This window comes from Vulpes lagopus, chromosome 4 (assembly GCF_018345385.1).
Source record: "Vulpes lagopus strain Blue_001 chromosome 4, ASM1834538v1, whole genome shotgun sequence".
Lineage (NCBI taxonomy): Eukaryota > Metazoa > Chordata > Mammalia > Carnivora > Canidae > Vulpes > Vulpes lagopus.
Genome location: NC_054827.1, coordinates 90323836 through 90345281, shown reverse-complemented (window position 1 = coordinate 90345281; position 21446 = coordinate 90323836). Strand labels below are relative to the sequence as shown.

Sequence of the window (21446 nt, the reverse complement as noted above, 5' to 3'; positions counted from 1 at the left end):
ACAAAATGAATTCAACATTGTTGTTTTGTTTTGGTTTTGAGCCATAATATAGGAATTGATTAAAGTTCCTGCTATTTTCTTACTCTCAAGGTGGTCCCATTTTTTCCTTCCACTACTAAGCAGATGGCTAACTGCTCATGCTAGACATAAAACATTCATAATCATACTAAGAATAATAAGCCGCTAAAGAACAGCTTCAGTCCTGTGGGTCAGTACCTGAATATTTGCGTGACCTTCTCTGAAATACCTAAATGTACTTCTGACAGTTTGCGATTGAGGAGCCCTTGTGTGGCATTTCATCGCTAATGACAAAATAAATCTCAAGTGTCAGGAAGTACTGCCCTGGGTTCACCTTGGCTTGGCCAGCAGTAATGGATTAGGACCAACATCCTTTTAGTGCAAGGCCGATCCTGGTATTTATTCACTCACTGCTCTGGGATGACAAGGTAAGTGTCTGCCTATTTGGGGAAACAAAAGGTCCCCAAATGGAGCATCCCAGATGGATTACTGAATTCTCTCTTTAGACATTTACTGGAATCTACTATGATCTAGTCTAGTTTTCAGTATGATATCTTGCCCCTAAACTTAAAACGAACAAATGAACAAACAAAACACCCATCAGCAACAAAGAAACTTCCACGTAGTTTTCCGAAAAGGGTCTCGAAGGACGCGTGTGATCGTTTCCCAGGCAGGCTCCATCAACCCCGGTGTGATCTTGGAGTCTGTTTTCAGACGTCCTTTCCCACGCGCAGTGGCATCCCCGGCGTCTGGAGGTGGCCCGAGCTGAGCCGCAGGAGCCCTTCCCCGCCGCGCATTCCAGAGGCTCAAAGTGTCAAAAGGTTTCCATCCTGGGACGCAGCTCGGGATCAGGTTTCTGTTCTGACCTTCTCTCGTACTCCCTCCGTGGGATGTCCAGGCCTCGTGCACTGCGATCCTATCAAAGAGGCTTCTCTGGGGGAAAGAGCCTTTCATTGTTGAAGGCGGACTTGAGGAGATGAAGGCTGGTTTTGGCCCCGTTTCTGGAAGGGAGACCCGGGAGCGCCCTGCTGTTGCCCAGCAGCCCGGACTCCCGAGCCGCCGCCCCGCACCTGCCCCCGCGCTCGCCCCCGCGCCCGCCCAGCAGCCCGCCCCGAGGAGCCTGCCCCGCACCTGCCCCGCACCTGCCCCGCTCCTGCCCGGCTCCCGCCCCGCGTCTGCGGCGGCTCGTCCAGGCCTGCGCCCCCGCCCTCCTCCCCGCCTGCGGCGCTGCCCGCTTCCAGCCCCTCCGCTTGCCCTCGCCCTCGCTCGCGTGCCTGCGGCGGCTCAAGCGTCAACCCTACGCCTGTCCTCCCCTTCCTTCCTCCTCGCCGAGGACCCCGCCCTGGGCTGCCGCGCACCTGCTCGCTCACACCTGCGCGCACCTGCTCGCTCACACCTGCGCACACCTGTGCACACCCGCGCGCACCTGCTCGCTCACACCTGCGCACACCTGCGCACACCTGCGCCCGGCGCCGCGCGCTTGTCCTCAGCCAAGCTTGCAGGTCACCTTGGCCAAACCAGCCGGTCCTTTGCGGCTTCTGCAAAGAGTTTTATTAGGACACAGCCGTGCCCATTTGCTTATGTATTTTCTGCAGCTGCTTTCATGCTGCAACCGCGCAGTTGAACACTCGTGACGGAGCCTGTAGAGCCTGCAACGTCTACACTGCAGCCTTTCCTGCTGGGCCCTTTACAGAAGAGGGTTTGCAATCTTGCTGGAAATGTGCTGATCTTTTCGCATGACGGCTTTCATTGCCTTATTTCCCCGCTCAGAAACACATCAGCGGCTCTTATTGTCTATGCAAGTCCTTGAATTCGGAGGAGGGGGCCCCTGGGTGGCTCAGCGGCTGAGCGGCAGCCTTAGGCCCAGGGCGGCTGAGCGGCAGCCTTAGGCCCAGGGCGGGACCCCGGGGTTCAGGGATTGATTCCACCACAGGCCCCCCGCAGGGAGCCTGCTGCTCCCTCTGCCTGTGTCTCTGCCTCTCTCTCTCTCTCTCTCTCTCTCTCTCTCTCTCTCTGTCTCTCATGGATAAATAAATAAAATCTTTAAAAATAATAATAATTTGGAAGAGGGGCTTGTTATTTAAGGATTCTTATCTCACTTATCCTGCTTGTGTGTACTTCTCCACACCCCAACCCAGCTCCTCTAACCAGGTTCCATACCCTCGCTTGCCTGCCCAGCCTTCCCTGCCCTTTCCCACTCCAGACCCTTCCCCTTGTTGTTGTGTATGTCTAAGGGGTTGCCAAAGGCCATCCTGCCTCTCCTCTTGCTCATGTTCTCCTTTTTCTTTGGATGCTCAACTCAAGCCCTGCTCCTTTCCTGAAGTGTTCCTGAAGTTGAGCTATCCTGGTCATGGCCTTATTGGTTTGTGTGTGTCACCAGCACTGCCCCGTTTGGCCCTGCTTGCAGGTAGTGTAGTGAAGGCTACCGATGTGGACTTCCTCCACACCTGGTTAAGATGCCGACCTGTCAGGCCTACTCTGCTCTGTATTCCCTCTTTATGAATTTTCTTATGACCCATCCCATGCCAGTCTACTCTTCCTTGCCTCACCCTTCAGTTTACTATGGATTTTGCCCACTAAAAATACCTGCAGCCTTGTGAGCCTTCTCTAGGCCCTCTGCCAGTGTCGTAGATCAGATTGCCATCGTTCCTTCCCAGGCCTACTTCTCAACCATATTCCTGAAGCTGCTCTTTTTTCCTGTTGGTGGGAGCACAGATGTAAGGAAGCATTCACTCTTAGGGTCACACAAGTCCCGAGTCGACACCTGAGCATTAGTATTTCCTTCTATGTTGTACTCCAGGACCTTCAGGCTTCAGATGTCATACTCTGGGCTGGATCTTCCCCTCCATCCTTTCCCACTGCAGGCTGTCCTCCCTGCGGTTTCTGGAATGTTCTTTTCAGGCACCTATGATGGCCAGTCCGTTTTTCAGTTTCCCAAAGGTTAAAGGCTAACTCCTTGGACTTACTCCGAATTGTCTTCCATCCTGGGCTCTTCCCCTCTTTTCCCCAAGCATGAACTCTACATTCCATCCATCCTCAACTACCAGGAGTCCTCTTCTTATGCTGTGCTCTGACATACCCCCAGACCTTTTACCTGAGTCTCCTTCAATCTCTTGCAACTTTCCTCGCTTACTTGGAAAATTCTTACTCACTGGTCAGAACTCAGCACGATCTACCATTATTCTTTGGGAAGTTTTCCAGAATCCTGTTGGACTAATTAAGTCGCTCCTTCCTTTTTTCCCCTTAAGCATAATGTACTCACCTTAATTACAGCATGTGTTTCATTTAATGGTAATTAATTTTCTGAATGTTTTTAATCTCTCAGGAAACCAAAGGTTCAAAGCCCCAGCTTTATATTTGAATGTTTGGGAAGTTTTTCAAAGTACTGTTGCCTAAGCCCTACCCCAGAACCAGAATCTCTGGTGTGGCCTGAGCATCAGCATTCTTTTTCTTGAAGCTCCGCAGATGATTCTGATGTGCAGCTATTGTCTGACACCACTGCACTAGGCTGTGAGCTGCTCAAGAGTGAGGACCATTCCAGTGTCATATCTCTGGACCTCTCCTCTTCCCTTCCTCTGTCCTCATATCTCGAAAGATGCCTGGCTTACAGGAGAAACTCAGTGAAGAGTTGTGGGATTAGTGACCGCCTGTTCGTTGTTGACTCAGTGATTGGGATCTTTTTCTCTTTAAAAAAGATTTTATTTATTTATTCATGAGAGACACAGAGAGAGAGAGAGAGAGAGAGAGAGAAGCAGGCTCCCTGTAGAGAGCCCAATATAGGTAGGACTCCAGGATCACAACCTGAGCTGAAGGCAGATGCTCAACCACTGAACCACCCAGGCATCTCTAGTGATTAGGACTTTTTTTTAAAGATTTTATTCATTCATTCATTCATTCATTCATTCGTTCATGAGAGGCAGAGAGAGGCAGAGACACAGGCAGAGGGAGAAGCAGGCTCCATGCAAGGAGCCGGACATGGGACTCAATCCCGGGTCTCCAGGATCATGCCCTGGGCTGAGGGCGGCACTAAACCACTGAGCCACCTGGGCTGCCCGTGAATGGGATTTTTTTTGGGGGGGGGGGGGAGGGGGAGGATTTTTGAAACAAGGGATCACTTAGTTACCACTTCTGTCCCTCAGCACAGGCATAGAGTGGGGGAAGCTTCCAGAGAGAGAGGCCCCATTGCTGTGGAACTGATAGGTTCAGACATCATGGTGTACCATAAAATGACTTTCTGTAATTCTCTTCATTCCTAAGACCTGTATCCTTAATGCTTTGAACACCCAAGGGACTGTAATTGCCTTTTGGGGGGTTTCCAGAGCTATTCATGTAAAATATATTTGAAAATCTCTTCCCCTATCCGGTGGGCATGCTGCATACTAGCCATTTGAGGAAGGATATTAGAGAAGTCTGGGCCTCCTTATTAGGACTCTGCTGCTGCACTCGGCTCTCTGGGTTCCATGAGAGTGTCTTTGGGTCTTCAGAAGCTGTGTAGTGCCAGGGAGACTTAGGTGACAAGTGGTAAATGCTGCTTGATGCGGCGTTATCTGCCTATGCAAGCAATGGCATCCATCTCTGCCTGGATCAGAGGATTTAAATGTCAGACTTCCCAGATGTAAAAGTCAGAGATGTGCTATAGACTACATCTGATATTTACTGTTCTTTCTAGCAAAGGTGAGCTGACTTTTGTTGCAGATGTTCTCCATTGCAAATTAGAAAGATCTAAAAAAAAAATTAGAAAAATCTTTCTTAAAAAAAAAAAAAAGAAAAAAAGAAAAATCTTTCTTTTTCATTTGTACATATGCCCTATATATCATCACTTTTTTTCCTTGTGTTTGATTTTGAACCAATGCATTTGAACACACAATGGCCCTTCCCAGTAATTGGAAAAAGTAAAAGGTTGGTTAAGAGAATTTAATTAATTATTATTATTAATTAATTAATTTTATTAATTATTTACTAAGTATTTAAATTAATTAAATTTAAGTAATCATTATTTTTTTCATTTGAATAGTTTCAAATTGCAAAAAAAAAATAAGTCTTTGAGACTTAAAAAATTAGTTAACTCTTTCAGGACTGTTTTAGGTGGTATCTTTTCAGAACTTGAGCCCAGGGCGGCCAAAAGCTATAGTTAACTTTGTACAGCAGCCCAGAGCTCCTCTTTTTCTTCCTCTTATCTCTTTTCCATCATTTCCTTCCCTTCTTTTCTCTCCTTCCCTCACACTAATAGTAATATTAACATGTCAGTACTTTACACAAAAAGGAAAGGGAAACTGCTCAAAATCTCAAACAAAGGTTCACTCACTTTACTAGACTAGAGAAGATTTGTATGTGTCCTCCTCTTGAGATCACCATTCAGTGTTAGAGGCCATAGACACTTTCCCTTGAGTTGGTCTGGCCAGAGAGGATTCAAGGATTTTTCAGTGTAAGAAATATTAGGCCAAATCCTGTTCTATGAACATGCTCCTCTTTGGTAAGTGGTACTTTGTGGAAGATGGACTTCTGCACCAAAAAATTAGTGTATCAGTGAGTTTATGTCCAGAGCTGTTTTTCATCCAAAGTGTGGCACCCAGAAAAAAAAAAAAAGACTCTAAAACTTGTTCATAGCCTTCAGAAAAAGCCGGAATTATCTGCATAAGTATCCAAATAATAACAATCTGGAATCTTGCCCTTTCAAATGTATCGCTAGAGATCTTATCACTTGGGGGTATCTATGGCCCATCAGTCTTCCTTTCAGCATAGCTTTACATTTTTCTTTTTAATTGAAGTGCAGTTGACACACAATGTTACACTAGTTTCGGGTATACAGCATAGTGACTTGACAACTCTTTATATTTCTGCCCTGCTCACCACAAGTGTAGCTAACATACATCACTATACAGCACCATTACCGCACCACTGACTGTGTTCCCCGTGCTGTACCCTTCATCACCATGACTTACTCATTCCATAAGCAGAAGCCTGTGTCTTTGACTTCTCTACACCCATCTTGCCAGTCTCCCCACCTCCCTGCCCCTGGCAACCACCAGTTTGTTCTCTGTTTTATGGATCTGTTTCTGCTGCTTGTCTGTTTTATTTTGTTGATTCCACATATGAGTGAAATCATATGGTATTTGTCTTTCTCTGTTTCACTTATTTCACAGAGCATAATACCCTCTAGGTCTATCCATTTTGTTGCGAATGGTGTGATCTTATTCTTTTTATGGCTGCATAATAGACCTGTGTTTGTGTGTATCATATCTTCCTTATATATTTGTATATCAATGGACATGTAGTTTGCTTCTGTATCTTGGTTATTGTGAATAATGCTGCAATAAGCATAAGGGGTACATATATGAAATTAGTGCTTATTTTTATTTTTATTTGACTTAGACATTTGTTCTATCCTACTAAAATCCCATTATAAAGGGTGAATATGATCATGACCTTATGGAAATTATTTATCATTGAATTCAGAATACTGCCACAGAATGATTTTTGTAGGAATCCAATTTGTAAATAAATGGTGCAATGAATTATAGAGTAATGCATTAGCCATGGATAACTGAAGTGCTTAAGACAAATTGTAAAAACCTACTGGTTAAAATTTTCTATGAGAAAAATACTATATACACTTCTTAAAATTGTTCTGTTTAGCTTAAATGTGGTTTAAAACGGTGCTGGGGGGAAAGATGTGCCCCCTTATGTACTGTCAGAAAGAATCAGAAGCAGCTTATTAGCAAAGAAACAGAAATAGAAATGTGATATTCATCAGGGGAAATGAGAGTATGATTAAATAAATGGAATCAGCCCCCTTGTTAGAAAATACTTTAAGGAGAAAGTCACGCTTGAGGCCTCTTTTGGTCTCCTGAAAGACGGAGGGGCTGGGCTCCCCAGCGCGGCCTGAGCCCGACTGTAGTAGGAAGAGCAGAGCAAGCCTTAGGTTGGGTTCAACCTCCCAAGAGCCCAGCTGAATTAGAATCTTCATTCAACTCGTGAAAGGATTTGAGAGTCCTAGCCTCACCTCTGTCAACATCAGATATCTGCCTCTAGCTAGCCCTGAGGAGACAGGTCCTAGGGGAGGCACAGAGTTTCTGCTTGCCCTTTACACATCGGGAACTCATGTAGGGGAGATCTTTTTTGTTCTGTGTCTTTGGAATTAAAAATATTCCATAGACTGCATGTCCTTCCATCAAATATGTATTAGACAAATACAGACTTTAAGTAAAAAAAAATATGTATTAGAGAGATTAAGTGTTTTAGTGGAAAGCACACAGGACTAAAAGTGCTTTCAGATTCTAAGGTGCACACAGATCCGTGGGACTCTCGTTCAGATGCAGCTTCTGACTTCTGCAGGTGTGGCATGGAGCCTTCGCCTCCGAATTTCTAGCAGGTTTTCCCAGGGTGCTGGTACTTTTGTTCCAGAGGTCATAGTCTGAGGAGCAAAGATCTAGAAGACCTGATTTCAAGTACTAGTTTCTCACACCATCAGTTTTCTTGTCCCTGAAATAAGGGACTTGGGACTAACATACCTTTGAATTCTGAGCAGCAGCAGCAGCAGCAACAGCATGAGGAGTGGAGAGCCGGAGGCTGGTCTGTGTCAAGAACACATCCCTGCTCTGAGTTTTCCGGGAATCCCCTCAGCACACAGAGAAAACAAAATGGAAACATGGAAACAAGTCAGGAAATATAGTCTGTATTCGCAAATCCCTGAGTGTTTCCACCTTCGTTCACTCCGTGCCTTTGCTAACGTTCGAAGGTTTGGTTTTAATTAGGTCACATAATCAGCAAATGAATCTTCCCACTGTGCTGTTTGTCTCAAGTTATTGTGGAGGCCGAATCCTGGCCCTGGCATGCCCAGTAGGACAATCTAATCACCAGTAATACACAATCTAGGCTCGAAAGATTGTTGCCTTTAGATCTGAAATATAGTCTTAGCCAGCATAGAGGTGAAGATACTACTTGATACTACATTTTGTTTTGCTAAACCTACACTTGTGGCAGAATTCAATACCATCTTGAAATCTTTCTTATGCTTCAGAATCCTCTCAGCTATCCCCTTCTCAGTGAAACGTTCCCAGAGGCCATTGTCAGAATTACTAGCCACTTCTTGTCCTCCTGCTTCCACTGGAGGTCTCAGTGCCTGATGTCTCCCTCCCTGAATTATGAGCTCCTCAAGCCACCTTGATGGAATAGAAAGAGTTCAGGGACTTGGAACTGAGTCCCTGAGTGTGCACTTCAGTATTGTTCTTTCCTGGTCACGTGTCCCCAGGAGGCTACAGGCTTTGACCTGGATGCTCCACTCTGTAGTGGCCATAATCAGATGGCTTGTTGGGCGATTGTATGAATGGGTGTGTAACTACCTCCCTCTTCTTCTGCTAGGAGAAGGCATCAGATAAAGGCTTGCTAAGGTTTTCCTTCTGTAAGCTCAGGATCATGACTTATCAATCCTTGTATTTCCTCTGCAGGAAAAGTCAGGCAGAGTGGGTGCTCAGTAAACTCTTTACAATTGAATTTAATATTCTCTCTTTTAAAAGATTGAGCTATGTTTATTTTAGGCATATAAAAAAGTGCAAGATGGATAAATAAGTGTTTGGCTTTCCCCTAATAGCTGATAGTGTATGCTTTTCTGAAATATACGAAATGTATCTTGAAGTAATTAATTATTAAAGTTCTGACAGATTTATTTCTGGTTTGTTAAGTTTACAAATCCTAAACACAACAGGAGAAAAAAATAAATATTACACAGGAACAAAAAAAAACCGTTTTTAACAGGCAATTCCTAAAGGTTACCCATTTATCCTGGTTTACAGGTATAAATTTTCTGGAAGAATTAGAAAAATTGATAATAGCTACTTTTGGGAAGAAGGTCAAGTGCAGGGGAGAATGAGCCTTTTAGTTTCATTCCAAGTATTACCATGTGCTTTGAATTTTTGATCATGTAGGCATATTTGGATTTTAAATAGACATATATAAATATATAGAGACATACACACACATATATATGCACATGCATATACATATGTGTGTGTGTTAAGGATACCTGAAGGAATTGAAGGATGATCCATTTTTATTTTACTCTTTTATATATTAAAACCTCTAATGATGTGACGAGTACTGGGTGTTATATGCAACTGATGAATTATTTAACACTACATCGGAAACTAAGCACACACTATATGTTGGCTAATTGAATTTAAATTTAAAAAACACCTCTAATGAGTATTATTTTTGGCGGCTCAAGTACAAAGTGCTAATGGTAAATGGAGGTGATCTGCCCCTTGTCAAGTTACTGAGCCATCTCCATCACAGAAGTCAGGGGCAAGCTCAGCTCACTCAGCCTTTACCGAACGTTAAGAAATCCAAAGGTGGGCCTGTGTTTTCACACTACTGACATTTGGGAAAATCTAATGACCAGTTAGGAGTCCTTAAAGTGCTGGAATCATCACTTCATAAATCTATGGTCTGGCTTAGTGAAGATGAAGCTACAGGCGACTGCTCAGAATAAGGAGAAATGATAGGATATAGAGCCCTGTCCAGCAGGAGCATCATGCCTCCTACAACCAGAAACACAAAGGAGTTGCCCTCCTTTGGAACATAGCATGTTCTTTTTTTTTTTTTTTTTTTTTTTTTTGCCCTAGGGCAGAGGGAGGAGCAGAAGGAGAAGAAGGGAGAGAATCTTAAGCAGGCTCTATGCCCAGCCTGGGGCTCATCACGGGGCTTAAACTCACAATCCTGAGATCATGGCCTGAGCCGAAATCAAGTCGGATGCTCAACCAACTGAGCCATCCAGGCGCCTCCATAGATGTTCTTTTTGGCAAGATACTGAATTTTCATTTTTCCTTGGCATCACCAATGTATTCAGCATTGACCCCCTTACCTCCCACCAGTGGTCAGGAATGTGCCCATTTGGAATGTACGCTTGGGTAGAATGAAGCAGCATTTCCCCCTGGATCTCATCTATCGTATTCTCCTACCTTGGACTTAACTCTAATTTTGTGAGTTAAGGAGAAGACACCTCAGACATTTCAAAGGGTGCTTTCAGGTCTGGGTGGTACTTCCACATAGGCACCTGGACAAACTGAGATGTTTTCCTAGGAGGACAGCTGGACTTGTTGAGGAATTGTAACCGTGTTGCACAAAGAACTGCTGATGGGCCGAAATGTCACCACTCACTTCTCTGTGATCAGATCATTCACTTCTCTGCTAGTGAACTGGATTCCACAGTATTAACCTCAAAGGATTGTCATGAGGAGCAAATACCTTAATTCATGCAAACACTTAGAACTGGTAAGGGTTCAGCAATTGCTACTGGCTGGCTTTTGTACTTGGAGCTGAAGCTGCAAGAAAGACTCCCACATCTTTAGACTGCAGCGGCCACAGGCCCCTCCTAATCTATAGGAGCTCACCTTTTGGCTTTTAAAGTCATGGATATTATTATTTTGAAAAGCTGAGCTACTGATTATCCTGAGAGGCATGTGTAGCCAACTTGAGCCCCTGATGCTATAAATAAGAGAGTTGCTGCCTGTGCATTTCCCTGAGTGAATCTGTCTCCTTTGGGAATTCCTTTGCCTTGTGCTGATACATTATATATATATATATATTTAAAGATTTTATTTATTTATTCATCGAGATGCAGAGAGAGAGAGAGAGAGAGAGGCAGAGACACAGGCAGAGGGAGAAGCAGGCTCCATGCAGAGAGCCTGATGTGGGACTCGATCCAGGGTCTCCAGATCATGCCCTGGGCTGCAGGCGGCGCTAAACCGCTGCGCCACCGGGGCTGCCCTATATATATATTTATGATACATTATTTAAATTGTCTTGTAACCATACCCTGCCCTGGGCTTCATGATACGAGTCTTTTTTTTTTTTTTTTTTTTTGAGAAGGATGCTCTGTGTATGGTTAGCTCCGTGATACAGAGAAAAATATGTCATCCCCACCAAGGCAAAGGATATCCACTCCCCCTTTGCAGTACCCCAGTCCGAATAAAAATGCCTTCTGTTTTGTCTTATTGTACAACTGCTCCAACATTCGCCGTTCACTATAGCTGCCTGTATTCAGCTATATGCAAAGCAGTGTCCGTATGTCATTGATGTCAAGGTCATCAGACTTTGCCAGGTGTCTTCCTTCTAAGTCTCGTATTGATCCATTAGCTGTGTATTAAGCAAATGAATTCAGGGTGAGTGTTTAAATAGGATATTTCCCAAACTAATCTAAAGCAATAAATCAATGTTTTGTGTTTTTTTTTAAGATTTTATTTATTTATTCAAGACACACACACACACACACAGAAGCAGAGGTAGAGGGAAAAGCAGGCTCCCTGCAAGGAGCCCGATGTGAGACTTGATCCCGGGGCCCCAGGATCATTACCCTGCCCCCCCTCCACTGAAGGTGGCACCAAACCACTGGGCCATCAGGGCTGCCCTTGTGTTTTTTTTTTTTTTTAACTTGTTACTTAGATGCTGCTGAGTATCTTGACTGTGCCTTTGAAAAGGAACTATTCAAGTGCTGATTTAGGGAAGCAGGGAAAAGTAGGAATGGATGAGAGAGATGTAGTAGTAGCTTTGTAAAATGCCACATCCAGATATAACAGATTTTCATTTATTACTTATGTCATTTCCCCTAGACGTTGCATACTCTTTTCTTTCATCCCGAGACATTCTGTTCAGGGCTTCTGGGGGCCTGGTTTTTTAGAAGAAGCAAGTGAGGTAGAAAATTAGAAGACTTGTGGGACATCTGGGTGGCTCAGTCAATTAAGCATCCACCTCTCGATCTCAGTTCACGTCATGATCTCAGAGTCATGAGTTCAAGCCCCCATCCCCTGTCCTGTTGGATTCCATGCTGGGCATGGAGCCTACAAAAAAGAAAGAAGAAAGAGAGAAAGAGAAGGAAGGAAGGAAGGAAGGAAGGAAGGAAGGAAGGAAGGAAGGAAGGAAGGAAGGAAGGAGAAAAGAAAGAAAAGAAAAGAAAGAAAAGAAAAAAAAATACAAATGTGTACTCATAGTGACGCCAAGAGGGACATTGATCTAACTCTTGATTTTCCATTTTTTTGCACTATGAAAGTAAAGCCACCTATGATAAGTTAATAATTCCCAAACTGCAACAGCCATTTTTCTTCTCCTTAGGCTTCTTAAGTTTCTGACTCCAAGAGAAAGTTTTTCTTTATGAGCAGAGTTTGAGCCTATTTTAAGATTAACTCTTATGATCTCTAAACCCACCATCCCTAGCTTCCCTTTCCTTCCCAAGGAAGGGCCAGGGCTTTTAGAAGACACTAGAGAGAAAGAACCTGTGGAATCCTCTAGAGAGTCCCTAGGAATCCAGCCTTGGCCTAGTCATCTGCTATAGGCAGAGATTTGAAACAAGCTGGGGGATCTATTTTGACCAGGGAGCCCTTGACTCAGTCTCCCATCTTGTCACGTGGCCTTGTCATGTGCTAAGCTGGGCATTTGGACAGAAAGCAACATGCGCATGAGTCAAACTCCAGGATTGTCCTGTGTGGAGACTCCTTGTGCCTGCCCACTGTGTACCATTCTCATGAACCTAAAAAGAATGTCACTGTTTTGTCTTTTTGCCTTTATCATTGGTCATGACAGCTAAAGGTGACCCACGGAGCTTATTTTCCAACTTGAAAGGTGATTCGTGTATATTGAGGAATGTACTTTTTCCCCCATGCAAAATGCTGAAATGTATTTAGTCTCTTATTCATTTGTTCTTACATGTGTCATTTACTCCCAGTCTCTAATATGTTTCTTTATTTCCTGTGTGTTGCAGGCAGCATAGTGTACCTGGGGATGATGGCAGGGGCTTTCTTCTGGGGAGGACTGGCGGACAAAATAGGAAGAAAGCAGTCTCTTCTGATTTGCATGTCTATCAACGGATTCTTCGCCTTCCTCTCTTCATTTGTCCAAGGTTATGGGTTCTTTCTCTTCTGTCGTTTACTTTCTGGATTCGGGTAAGATTTTTTTCCTTCATATTTCACAGTAATGTGTTTATTCTTCATGACTGTCCATGTTCTCCACTCTAGAGGACCTCACTACTGAGAAATTACCTCTTAACACACTTCTTCCCCTACCTTCATGTTGGCCTTAGAAACTGCAATGCTGGCTCTTAGAGATATAATTATCCAGAAGATGGAACACACGTCTGTATTCTTGGGGCTGATTCTTGCAGTATTATACTTCTAGGAAATGGGTTTTATTTTAAGTGGAATCTTGTTTCTATGGCAGAAGGCATTCATAAATGTATTTTTCTTCTGAAAATTTAATTTAAGCAAGAAATAGCCCTAGTCCTACCTATTATGGGCTAGTAAAGGTTCAAACTATCCAAGCTTGCTCTTAAATCCAGGATGAGTGTGTCTCAAGAAATGTTATTTTATTGATCTATGTTAACAACATATTTAACTTGGTAGGAAACGTACTTCTTGAGATGTAATATGTTCTTTTTTGTAAGTTCCTGATTTTTGTTGAATTAACAGAAGTTGTGCCATTGGCCATGTAAATGGAATAGTACCATACTCCCCTCCCCCTTATCTACAGGGGATGTATTCCAAAACCCCCAGTTGATGCCTGAAACTGTAGATAGTACTGAGCCCTATATAAACTATGCTTTTTCCTATGCATACATACCTATGAAAAAGTTTGATTTATAAATTAGGCACAGTAAGATATCAACAATAACTAATAATAAAATAGGACAATTATAAAAATATACTGTAATGAAAGTTATGTGAGTACGGTCTCTCACAAAACATCCTACTGTACTGTACTCACTCCTTGTGATGATGGGTGATGATAAAATGCTTATGTGATGAGATGACATGAGATGAATGACATAGGCATAGTGACGTAGTGTTAGGTTATTACTGACCTTCTGATATTGACTTAGAAGGAGGATCATCTGCTTCTGGACCACAACTGACAGCAGAGAATTGAAACCACAGGTAGCTGAAACTCGGGAAAGCAGAACTGCAGAAAACAGAGGACTGCTGTATATAGCCAATGCTATAGTCATTGTCTGCAAAGAGCTTGAAGCACCTGTTACTATACTAAATGAATCCATCACTGAGGAAAATCCAATAGCTTAATTAGGAAAGTTCAAGATACTCTGCTTTGATAAGGAAAAAATTAGTAAAAATATAAAATTTGTGTTTGAGAACTTTCTTTTCATTAGAAATGTTCTTTCTGAGGTATCATGAGATGAATCTATAGGAATAATATAACATAAAAGTAAATAAATAAAGAAAGGAAAGGAAACAATCCTGGGTTATGAATTTGAGAAGCATATCAGGTGTGATTGCTGAAAGTGGTATTCACATAGCAAAACACAGTTTTGCCAGAAGAAAAGGTCAGAGAACTACAACATGCCTTCCTTAATTATATGTGGCAGTACTTTTTAAAAAATTTTTATTTATTTATGATAGTCAGAGAGAGAGAGAGAGGCAGAGGCATAGGCAGAGGGAGAAGCAGGCTCCATGCACTGGGAGCCCGACGTGGGATCCGATCCCGGGTCTCCAGGATCGCGTCCTGGGCCAAAGGCAGGCGCTAAACCGCTGCACCACCCAGGGATCCCTGTGGTAGTACTTTAAAATCAGAACTAAGGTTAAAGGGAATCTAAGACATCGTGGAGAAAGACTGTATAGTCTGATTACTTTAAGGGTACAAAGATTCCCGCATGCAAACTAATGGATCACTTTTATAATTCATTCAAAACATTTTTTGAGGGATGCCTGGGTGGCTCAGCTGTTGAGCGTCTGCCTTCGGCCCAGGGCCTGATCCCAGGATCTGGGATCGAGTCCTGCATCAGGCTCCCTGTGTGGAGCCTTCTTCTCCCTCTGCCTGTGTCTCTGCCTCTCTCTCTGTGTGTCTCTCATGAATAAATAAATAAAATCTTTAAAATATATATATATTTTGAAAACTTTATTTCATTTTATGCTACAAGATGTATGTGCATACTGAGATTGGTGGACTATCCACAGATTTTTTCTGATGTGCTTTCTCATCTTTTTATTATAGCCCTTCATATGGAATTCATATTCCACAAACAGTGGGCACTTGGCAAATATGTGACTGAGTCGCAGAAATCAGGAGCTTTTCTTAGAGTGGAGATATTCTAGTAGACCATTCCAATAAACCAGGAAGGTCAGAAACTTTGGGAAAATGTAAAAATACTTTTTACCTGGGGAAAAAAATGATCAAAATCAATCATTTGCTTCGTAATGAATGATGGAGAAAGGAAGCTTTCCCTTGGTGCTCAAAGGGCTGCGCGAGATTGGCAAAATACACTGGAGGTAATTTGGATCATGGATTCAAGTGGCTGCAGCAGACCTAATGCTGGGCAAATTGGGGTACCGGAGGAAGAACGTGTGTTGTTTGGGCCTCTTTGTTAAAGGACCTTCTCAGGGTCCACAGGATAAGACATTCTTGCCACCAGGAAAGGCCAAGGCTTCCTTTTGCTTTCTCTTACCTACGTAATACCACTAGCCTGTCAGGAAAAGGCTAACGGCCTGAGTTCTGAGCTTTCCTGTCCTTCCATTTACAATCTTATCAAGGAAATTTCAGTGATATCCACAGATTCAAAAGTACCTGACTGTGGTCAAATTCTTATGGCAGTTTTAATCGCCAGTTCTGGATTGTGATGTGGTCAACCCAATTGACTACAGAGAAAAGGGCCATTATGGTGGTTGCAGGATGCTCCGAACTAATGGACTGTCTGGAAGTTAATTCAAGGGCAGGACAGAAGTGGGGACTGCCTGGGCCTATTCATGATATCATCCTCCTCCCTGTTGCCGACAAATCATTCTTTAGCCTATACCTCAGTGATGCTGACTTCTAAATAACAGAATTTACCTGGCAAAGCACAGGCTGTTGTATTGCTAACTCAGCTAGGCTCCATAAATCGTGATAGCAGAGGTTAATGCGCTGTGCCTTTGCCAAGTTGGCACAGGATTGAGAGTCCAGAAATCCCAGTCCACCTTACCCTTGCCCTTTACTGGGGACCCTGGGAGAGTCATTCAGGCTTTCCAGGCTGATTCTTCTTTTGTTTTTTGTTTTGTTTTTATTTTTATTTATTTTTGTTTTATTTTATTTTAGCACAATATACTCTAGTTCTATCCATGTCATTTCAAATGGCAATATTTCCTTTTTCATGGCTGGGTAATACTCCATTGTATGTATATACCACATCTTCCTTATCCATTCATAAATAGATGGATATTTGGGCTATTTCCATAATTTGGCTGTTGTTGATGCTATAAACATTGGGGTGCATGTGTCCCTTTGAATCACTATTTTTGTATCCTTTGGGTAAATACCCAGTAGTGCAATTGCTGGGTCATAGGATAGCTCTATTTCTAACTTTTTGAGGAAGCTCCATACTATTTTCCAGAGTAGCTGCGCCAGTTTGCATTCCCATCAACAGTGTAAGACGGTTCCCCTTTCTCTGCACCCTCACCAACATCTGTTGTTTGATTTTAGCCATTCTGACTGGTGTAAGGTGGTATTTCATTGTGGTTTGGACTTGTATTTCCCTGATGATGGGTGATGTTGAGGATTTTTTCATGTGTCTGTTAGCCTGTTTCTTCTTTTGTGAGAAGAAATGAAGATTCCCTTGGCTTGGGGTGGGGCTGAATGGGATCCCTGGCGGCAAAACAACCAGATTTTTGTGGGATCCAGCTCCCGAGGGGGCCTGAGAAATGAAGTTATTAAGGAAAACAAAGTTATCTTTCTTTCTCCTCAGCTGAATTTGCAGGCCATGTCACCTGTACATAACATGTGAGCCACTACCTCCGTGATAGAGGGCTTTTCTCGAGTTCCATTTGGACACCCTGTCTCTGAATCTCTGCGTCATCTCAGTGAAGACTCCGCTTTCTCCAGAGATCTTGTTTTTTTCTGCTTTAGTTAGGAGCTCCATCTGATCGGGTTTTAAATTAAGTAAAACTAAATGACCAAGGAAATAAGGCTTCAGAGTGTTGGGGTTTTTCTGTCGCGGGCCTCTGGTGCTCAGAGCCATCAATGCTCCATGTGTTTCTTAGGAGTGTTGCTCTTGCTGTCTTTTCTGCTTCCGAGGTTCTTCTCTCAGAGACTTTGGAGTTTAGGGTCTCAGAGAGGCCCATCCTGAGACCTGCCCTCCCTGCAAATAGTTGCCTTTCATGTGTTTATTCCTTTCCTTCTCCAGATAGCAAATTCCAAGAGGCTGGGGTTTGTCAGCTCAAAGCAAGGCAGGTTTGGTACCGCAAAGAACACAAGTCCTGCCAGTGGTGGAGTTTGGCATTGGCCAGTTGATCGTGGTGTTGCCACAAGTGAAATAGGTAGTTTGCTAAAGTCTTATTGATCTGTAGAAGCAGAAAATTCTAGGTCAAGTGAATGAAAGTTTAACTTGAATCATAAAAAGTCATGAGGCCCATGAAAGAGTCACGGCACATCAGTGAATTCCCAGACCTGAGCTGGTTTGCAGACCCAGAACACTTCAAATGAAGGGGAGACTGGATCACTTGAAGAAAGACCCCAGTACACTACTGAGACTATATACCATTAATATTCCACTCAACCTTCCCCCAAGGGATTTATATCCTTTTACTAGGGTAGCAATGCTGAGGGGAAAGGAGTCAAACAGACTCTGGGGGGCTTACCAGGCACTGGCTCTGAACTGACACCAATTCCAGGAGACCCAAGATGTTACTGAGGTCCACCTGTGTAGGAGTTCATGGAGATTGGGTGATTATAGAGTTGTAGCTCACATCTATCTCAAAGTGGGTCCAATGGGCCCCTGAATCCATCCTGTGATTATTTCCCAGTTCCAGAATGCATAATTGGAGTAGATATGGTTACTGATAGACTCTTCATGTTCTACCAGTTTCACACGCTAGGAATTTTAGAGGAGGAAGAGAATTTCTGGGTCACAGGCAGAGCCTTCATTTTGCAGATTAAGGTTCAGTGATGGATCCAGGAAGACACAGCTAGGACGTAAGTCAAAACCAAGTCCTTTGAGCTAGCAACTCTCCATGCAAGTAAATTGCATTCTGAATCCAGGGTCAAGATGCCTTTGTGTCAGTTTTACTGCAAATGCCACAGGTTTCCAGCTGTTCTGTCTTGTTTCATTGCTGAAGCGTCCTTAGCAGCGCTGTGCCATATTCCTGTTTTCTGCATATAAGGGAGACTGTGAAGGAGGGCTTCATTTAGCCTGAGGTCTACCTGGGTTTATGGTTCCATTGCCTCTAAATGTGCTTTCCTCTTAATTTCCCACACCAAGCTATGAGTATATTTTGCTAGAAACATAAATATATCCAGCTGCCGTATTCTGTGGGACTTTAAATATTTATTCGGTAAATATTTTCTAAAGAATGATTTTCCAGCTGGAGACGACTGTGAGTGAGGAATAGGGCATTACCAAGTATTCATCTGTTTCTCACTTTCCTAAGTGAATCTCACACCAGAGAACAAACACTTCCCTCTCCTCTTGTGTTATAGAAAATTAGAAAGATGGGAAATGGAGTTGACACCACTGATTCATTTTCATTTGCCCCAGAATTAAATTGTTTCCAGTTACTGTTAATTATGGGAATGATAATGCTTCAGATGCTGGGCAATGTCAGAGATGGGAACTTCTCACCGAGGGCCTGGCACTGCTAAGCATAAAGGTCGGGGAAAAAAAAATATAACAGCAACAGAAATTAAAATGAAATTTCTATGTATCTAGGATATCATCGTGAACAAATTGTCATTTCTCCCTCTGCAGATGGAGTCTCACAAATGCATGCTTCATGGGTATTTGCCATATCCCTCTATTAACTGCATTATACCCAGAATGCCTAGGCTTTGCAGAAATGATCCCCGCTAACTGGAATTCTTCAGTGTTTTATATTTAGCATGCTTAGTCCCACAACATTTTTTATAAATAAGTATGCAAAAATATTATGTCTTTCTTTTTCCTAAGTAGGATCCATGCCCACTGTGGAACCTAATGTGGGGCTTGAACTCATGACTGTGAAATCAAGACCTGAGCTGAGATCAAAAGTCAGATGCTTGACTGACTGAGCCACCCAGGTGCCCCATTATGCTTTTTATGATAGAGGCACAGATTGATTAAGTGGTTTCCAAATGTTCAATTGACCCTCTGGTCTTCTGAGTTTTAGTCTAACTCTGAACTATAAGGTTCTCCCTTCAAAGTAATCTTTCTTGGGCAACTGGTGGCTCAGCAGTTGAGCATCTGCCTTTGGCTCGGGGTGTAATCCCAGGGTCCTGGGATTGAGTCTTACATCGGACTCCCTGCATGGAGCCTGCTTCTCTCTCTGCCTATGTGTCTGCATCTCTCTTTGCACCTCTTATGAATAAATAAATTAAAAATCTTAAAAAAAAAAACCAAAAACCCCAACAAAGTAGTCTTTCTCTTAGGATATGTTTTACTTCCTTATCATATTTGAAAAATGTAGAATCATTTCAAAATCTTCAAAACTTTAAAAATATGTTTTATCCAACACCTATATATGCTTGTCCTGAGAGATGCTAAGCACCTGATGATACTGACTCCTCTAAACCTCATGATGACCCTTTAAAGATAAAGCTATTCTTTATTCTACCTATTTAATAGATGAGGAAACTGAGGCACAGAGAGGTTAGATAACTGTTCAAGGTCACATAATAAGTTGTGTAGTCATACACAGACAGCCTGGTGCCAGAACCCATGCTCAGACCACCAGGCTGTGCTGTCTCAGATCCAATGAGAAGTATCTCTGATTTCACAGAGATTGATTTCAATGCCCAATACATGATAAGCACTAAAGGAACATTTTGAACAGATCAATTCAGGAAGCTTCTGACCCAGAGAATCAGGATGGAGAGGTCCTCAGTATGAAAGATGAGGCAACAGACTACATTATTTTTAATCCAGAAATAATCACAAACTCAAATTGTAAACAGTAGGTCATTGTTTCCTTAGGCCTGTATTGTCCAATAGGCAGCATGCAGCTACCAAGCACTTGAAATGTAGCCAGATTGACATGTCCTATAAGTGCAAAATACCTAACACTGGTTTCAAAGATTTAGCACATACAAAAGAGTGCAAAATACCTCATTGATAATTTGTATATTGATTACATGTTAACATGACAATATTTTAATATATTGAGTTCAATGAATATGTATTAAAACTAACATCACTTAGGTTTTTTTGCTGTGTCTTAGTATCTTTTCTAGAAAATTTAAAGTTATATATGTGGCTCACAGGGTACTTCTATTAGAAAGCACTATCCTAGACAATGCCTTTTATGAGATTTTTCCAACAGAAAGGTTGACCTTTGGGGCACCCTTTATTTCCCAGTATGCCCTTTGCCAAAGGTGCTGTTGATCCCCAGAGAGAAGTTACAAAGCAAAAGATCTTACAATGTATAATTGTGGAAAAATTAGCCATATGCACCCTTTAGAAAAGACTCTGTGAGCTCCTTACGGGCAAGAACTTCTGTTCTTCATGCCTGGACTTCCAGCAACTATGATGTGCCTCGCCCAGAGTTTGGCTGGAGAGGACGGGGATGGGAGCTAATAGATGACTAGGTAAATGGTGGGTTGGTGAAAGGGTGAGTGGGGGAATGGATGAGTACATACATACAGCACAAGGCTGGAGAAGTCTACGGGTTTTTGTCATCTTTTCTTGCAAACCATCTTAATCATCTCCATCTTTACTCATGACACCATTTAGATGCTGTGGGAATGCATTTTTCCAGCTCTCCCAAGAGCTCAATTAATTTTTTTTCAAGACAGCATTAGAATCCTGATCTGTGACTATGCTTTTTTCCTGTGGCATACTGTGCTGCTGTGGATACTATAGGTTTGGGGGCTTAGGGCACCAATCTGATTGCAAACAAGGGCTAGGGAAGTTGTATTGAAGCTCTTTTCTTAGAAACACAACTTTTACCCAAAGGTATATTTACATCTCAGTATTTTTTAAATAGTCAAGTTTCTACCAATTATTCTATCCATTGTTTATACAATATTGGAAAATAACAACTACCCATATCAAAGAATATGATTTTTTAATCTGTGGCTTCAGACAGTGGGAAACTAAAGCTACCCAAACAACACATCCTTTTAGCACTATCACTGGGTATAGGAGATTTGCATTCTTGATTTGATGATTGGTTCAGTTACCAGTAAGTGTTCTTCTGTTTCTGCCTTGAGTGCTCATCATGAACAAGTACCTTCTAATCAATACAGCAATCTCATTTTCTGTGCCAACCCAGCCCATTCAGAGACCATTAGATCTGTGGCCTTTTCTCTAAGCCTCTGTGATCGTGTTTGCTTCTCTGAAAAGGAAGTCACTGAAAAGTTCTTCTTTGGGACTGCTACTTAATTGTTTATTTCTAGGTCCAATTTAAAATGTAATGAATTGGTTCTGAATTGCTATGCAATTTGCCCAGCAGTTCATTGTCCTTGATTTTCTTTTTTGTTGATTCTGAGTG

At 42.7% G+C, this 21446-nt stretch overlaps 1 protein-coding gene across 1 annotated transcript in view; it reads left to right on the top strand.

Annotated features, from left to right (window-relative positions):
• Nucleotides 1-21446, top strand: part of SV2C (synaptic vesicle glycoprotein 2C) — a 219335-nt gene that overhangs the window by 97460 nt on the left and 100429 nt on the right. The window contains exon 3 of the mRNA XM_041753202.1: nt 12770-12950. Within this exon, the coding sequence (XP_041609136.1) occupies nt 12770-12950 (181 nt within the window). The remainder of the gene's footprint in view (nt 1-12769; nt 12951-21446) is intronic.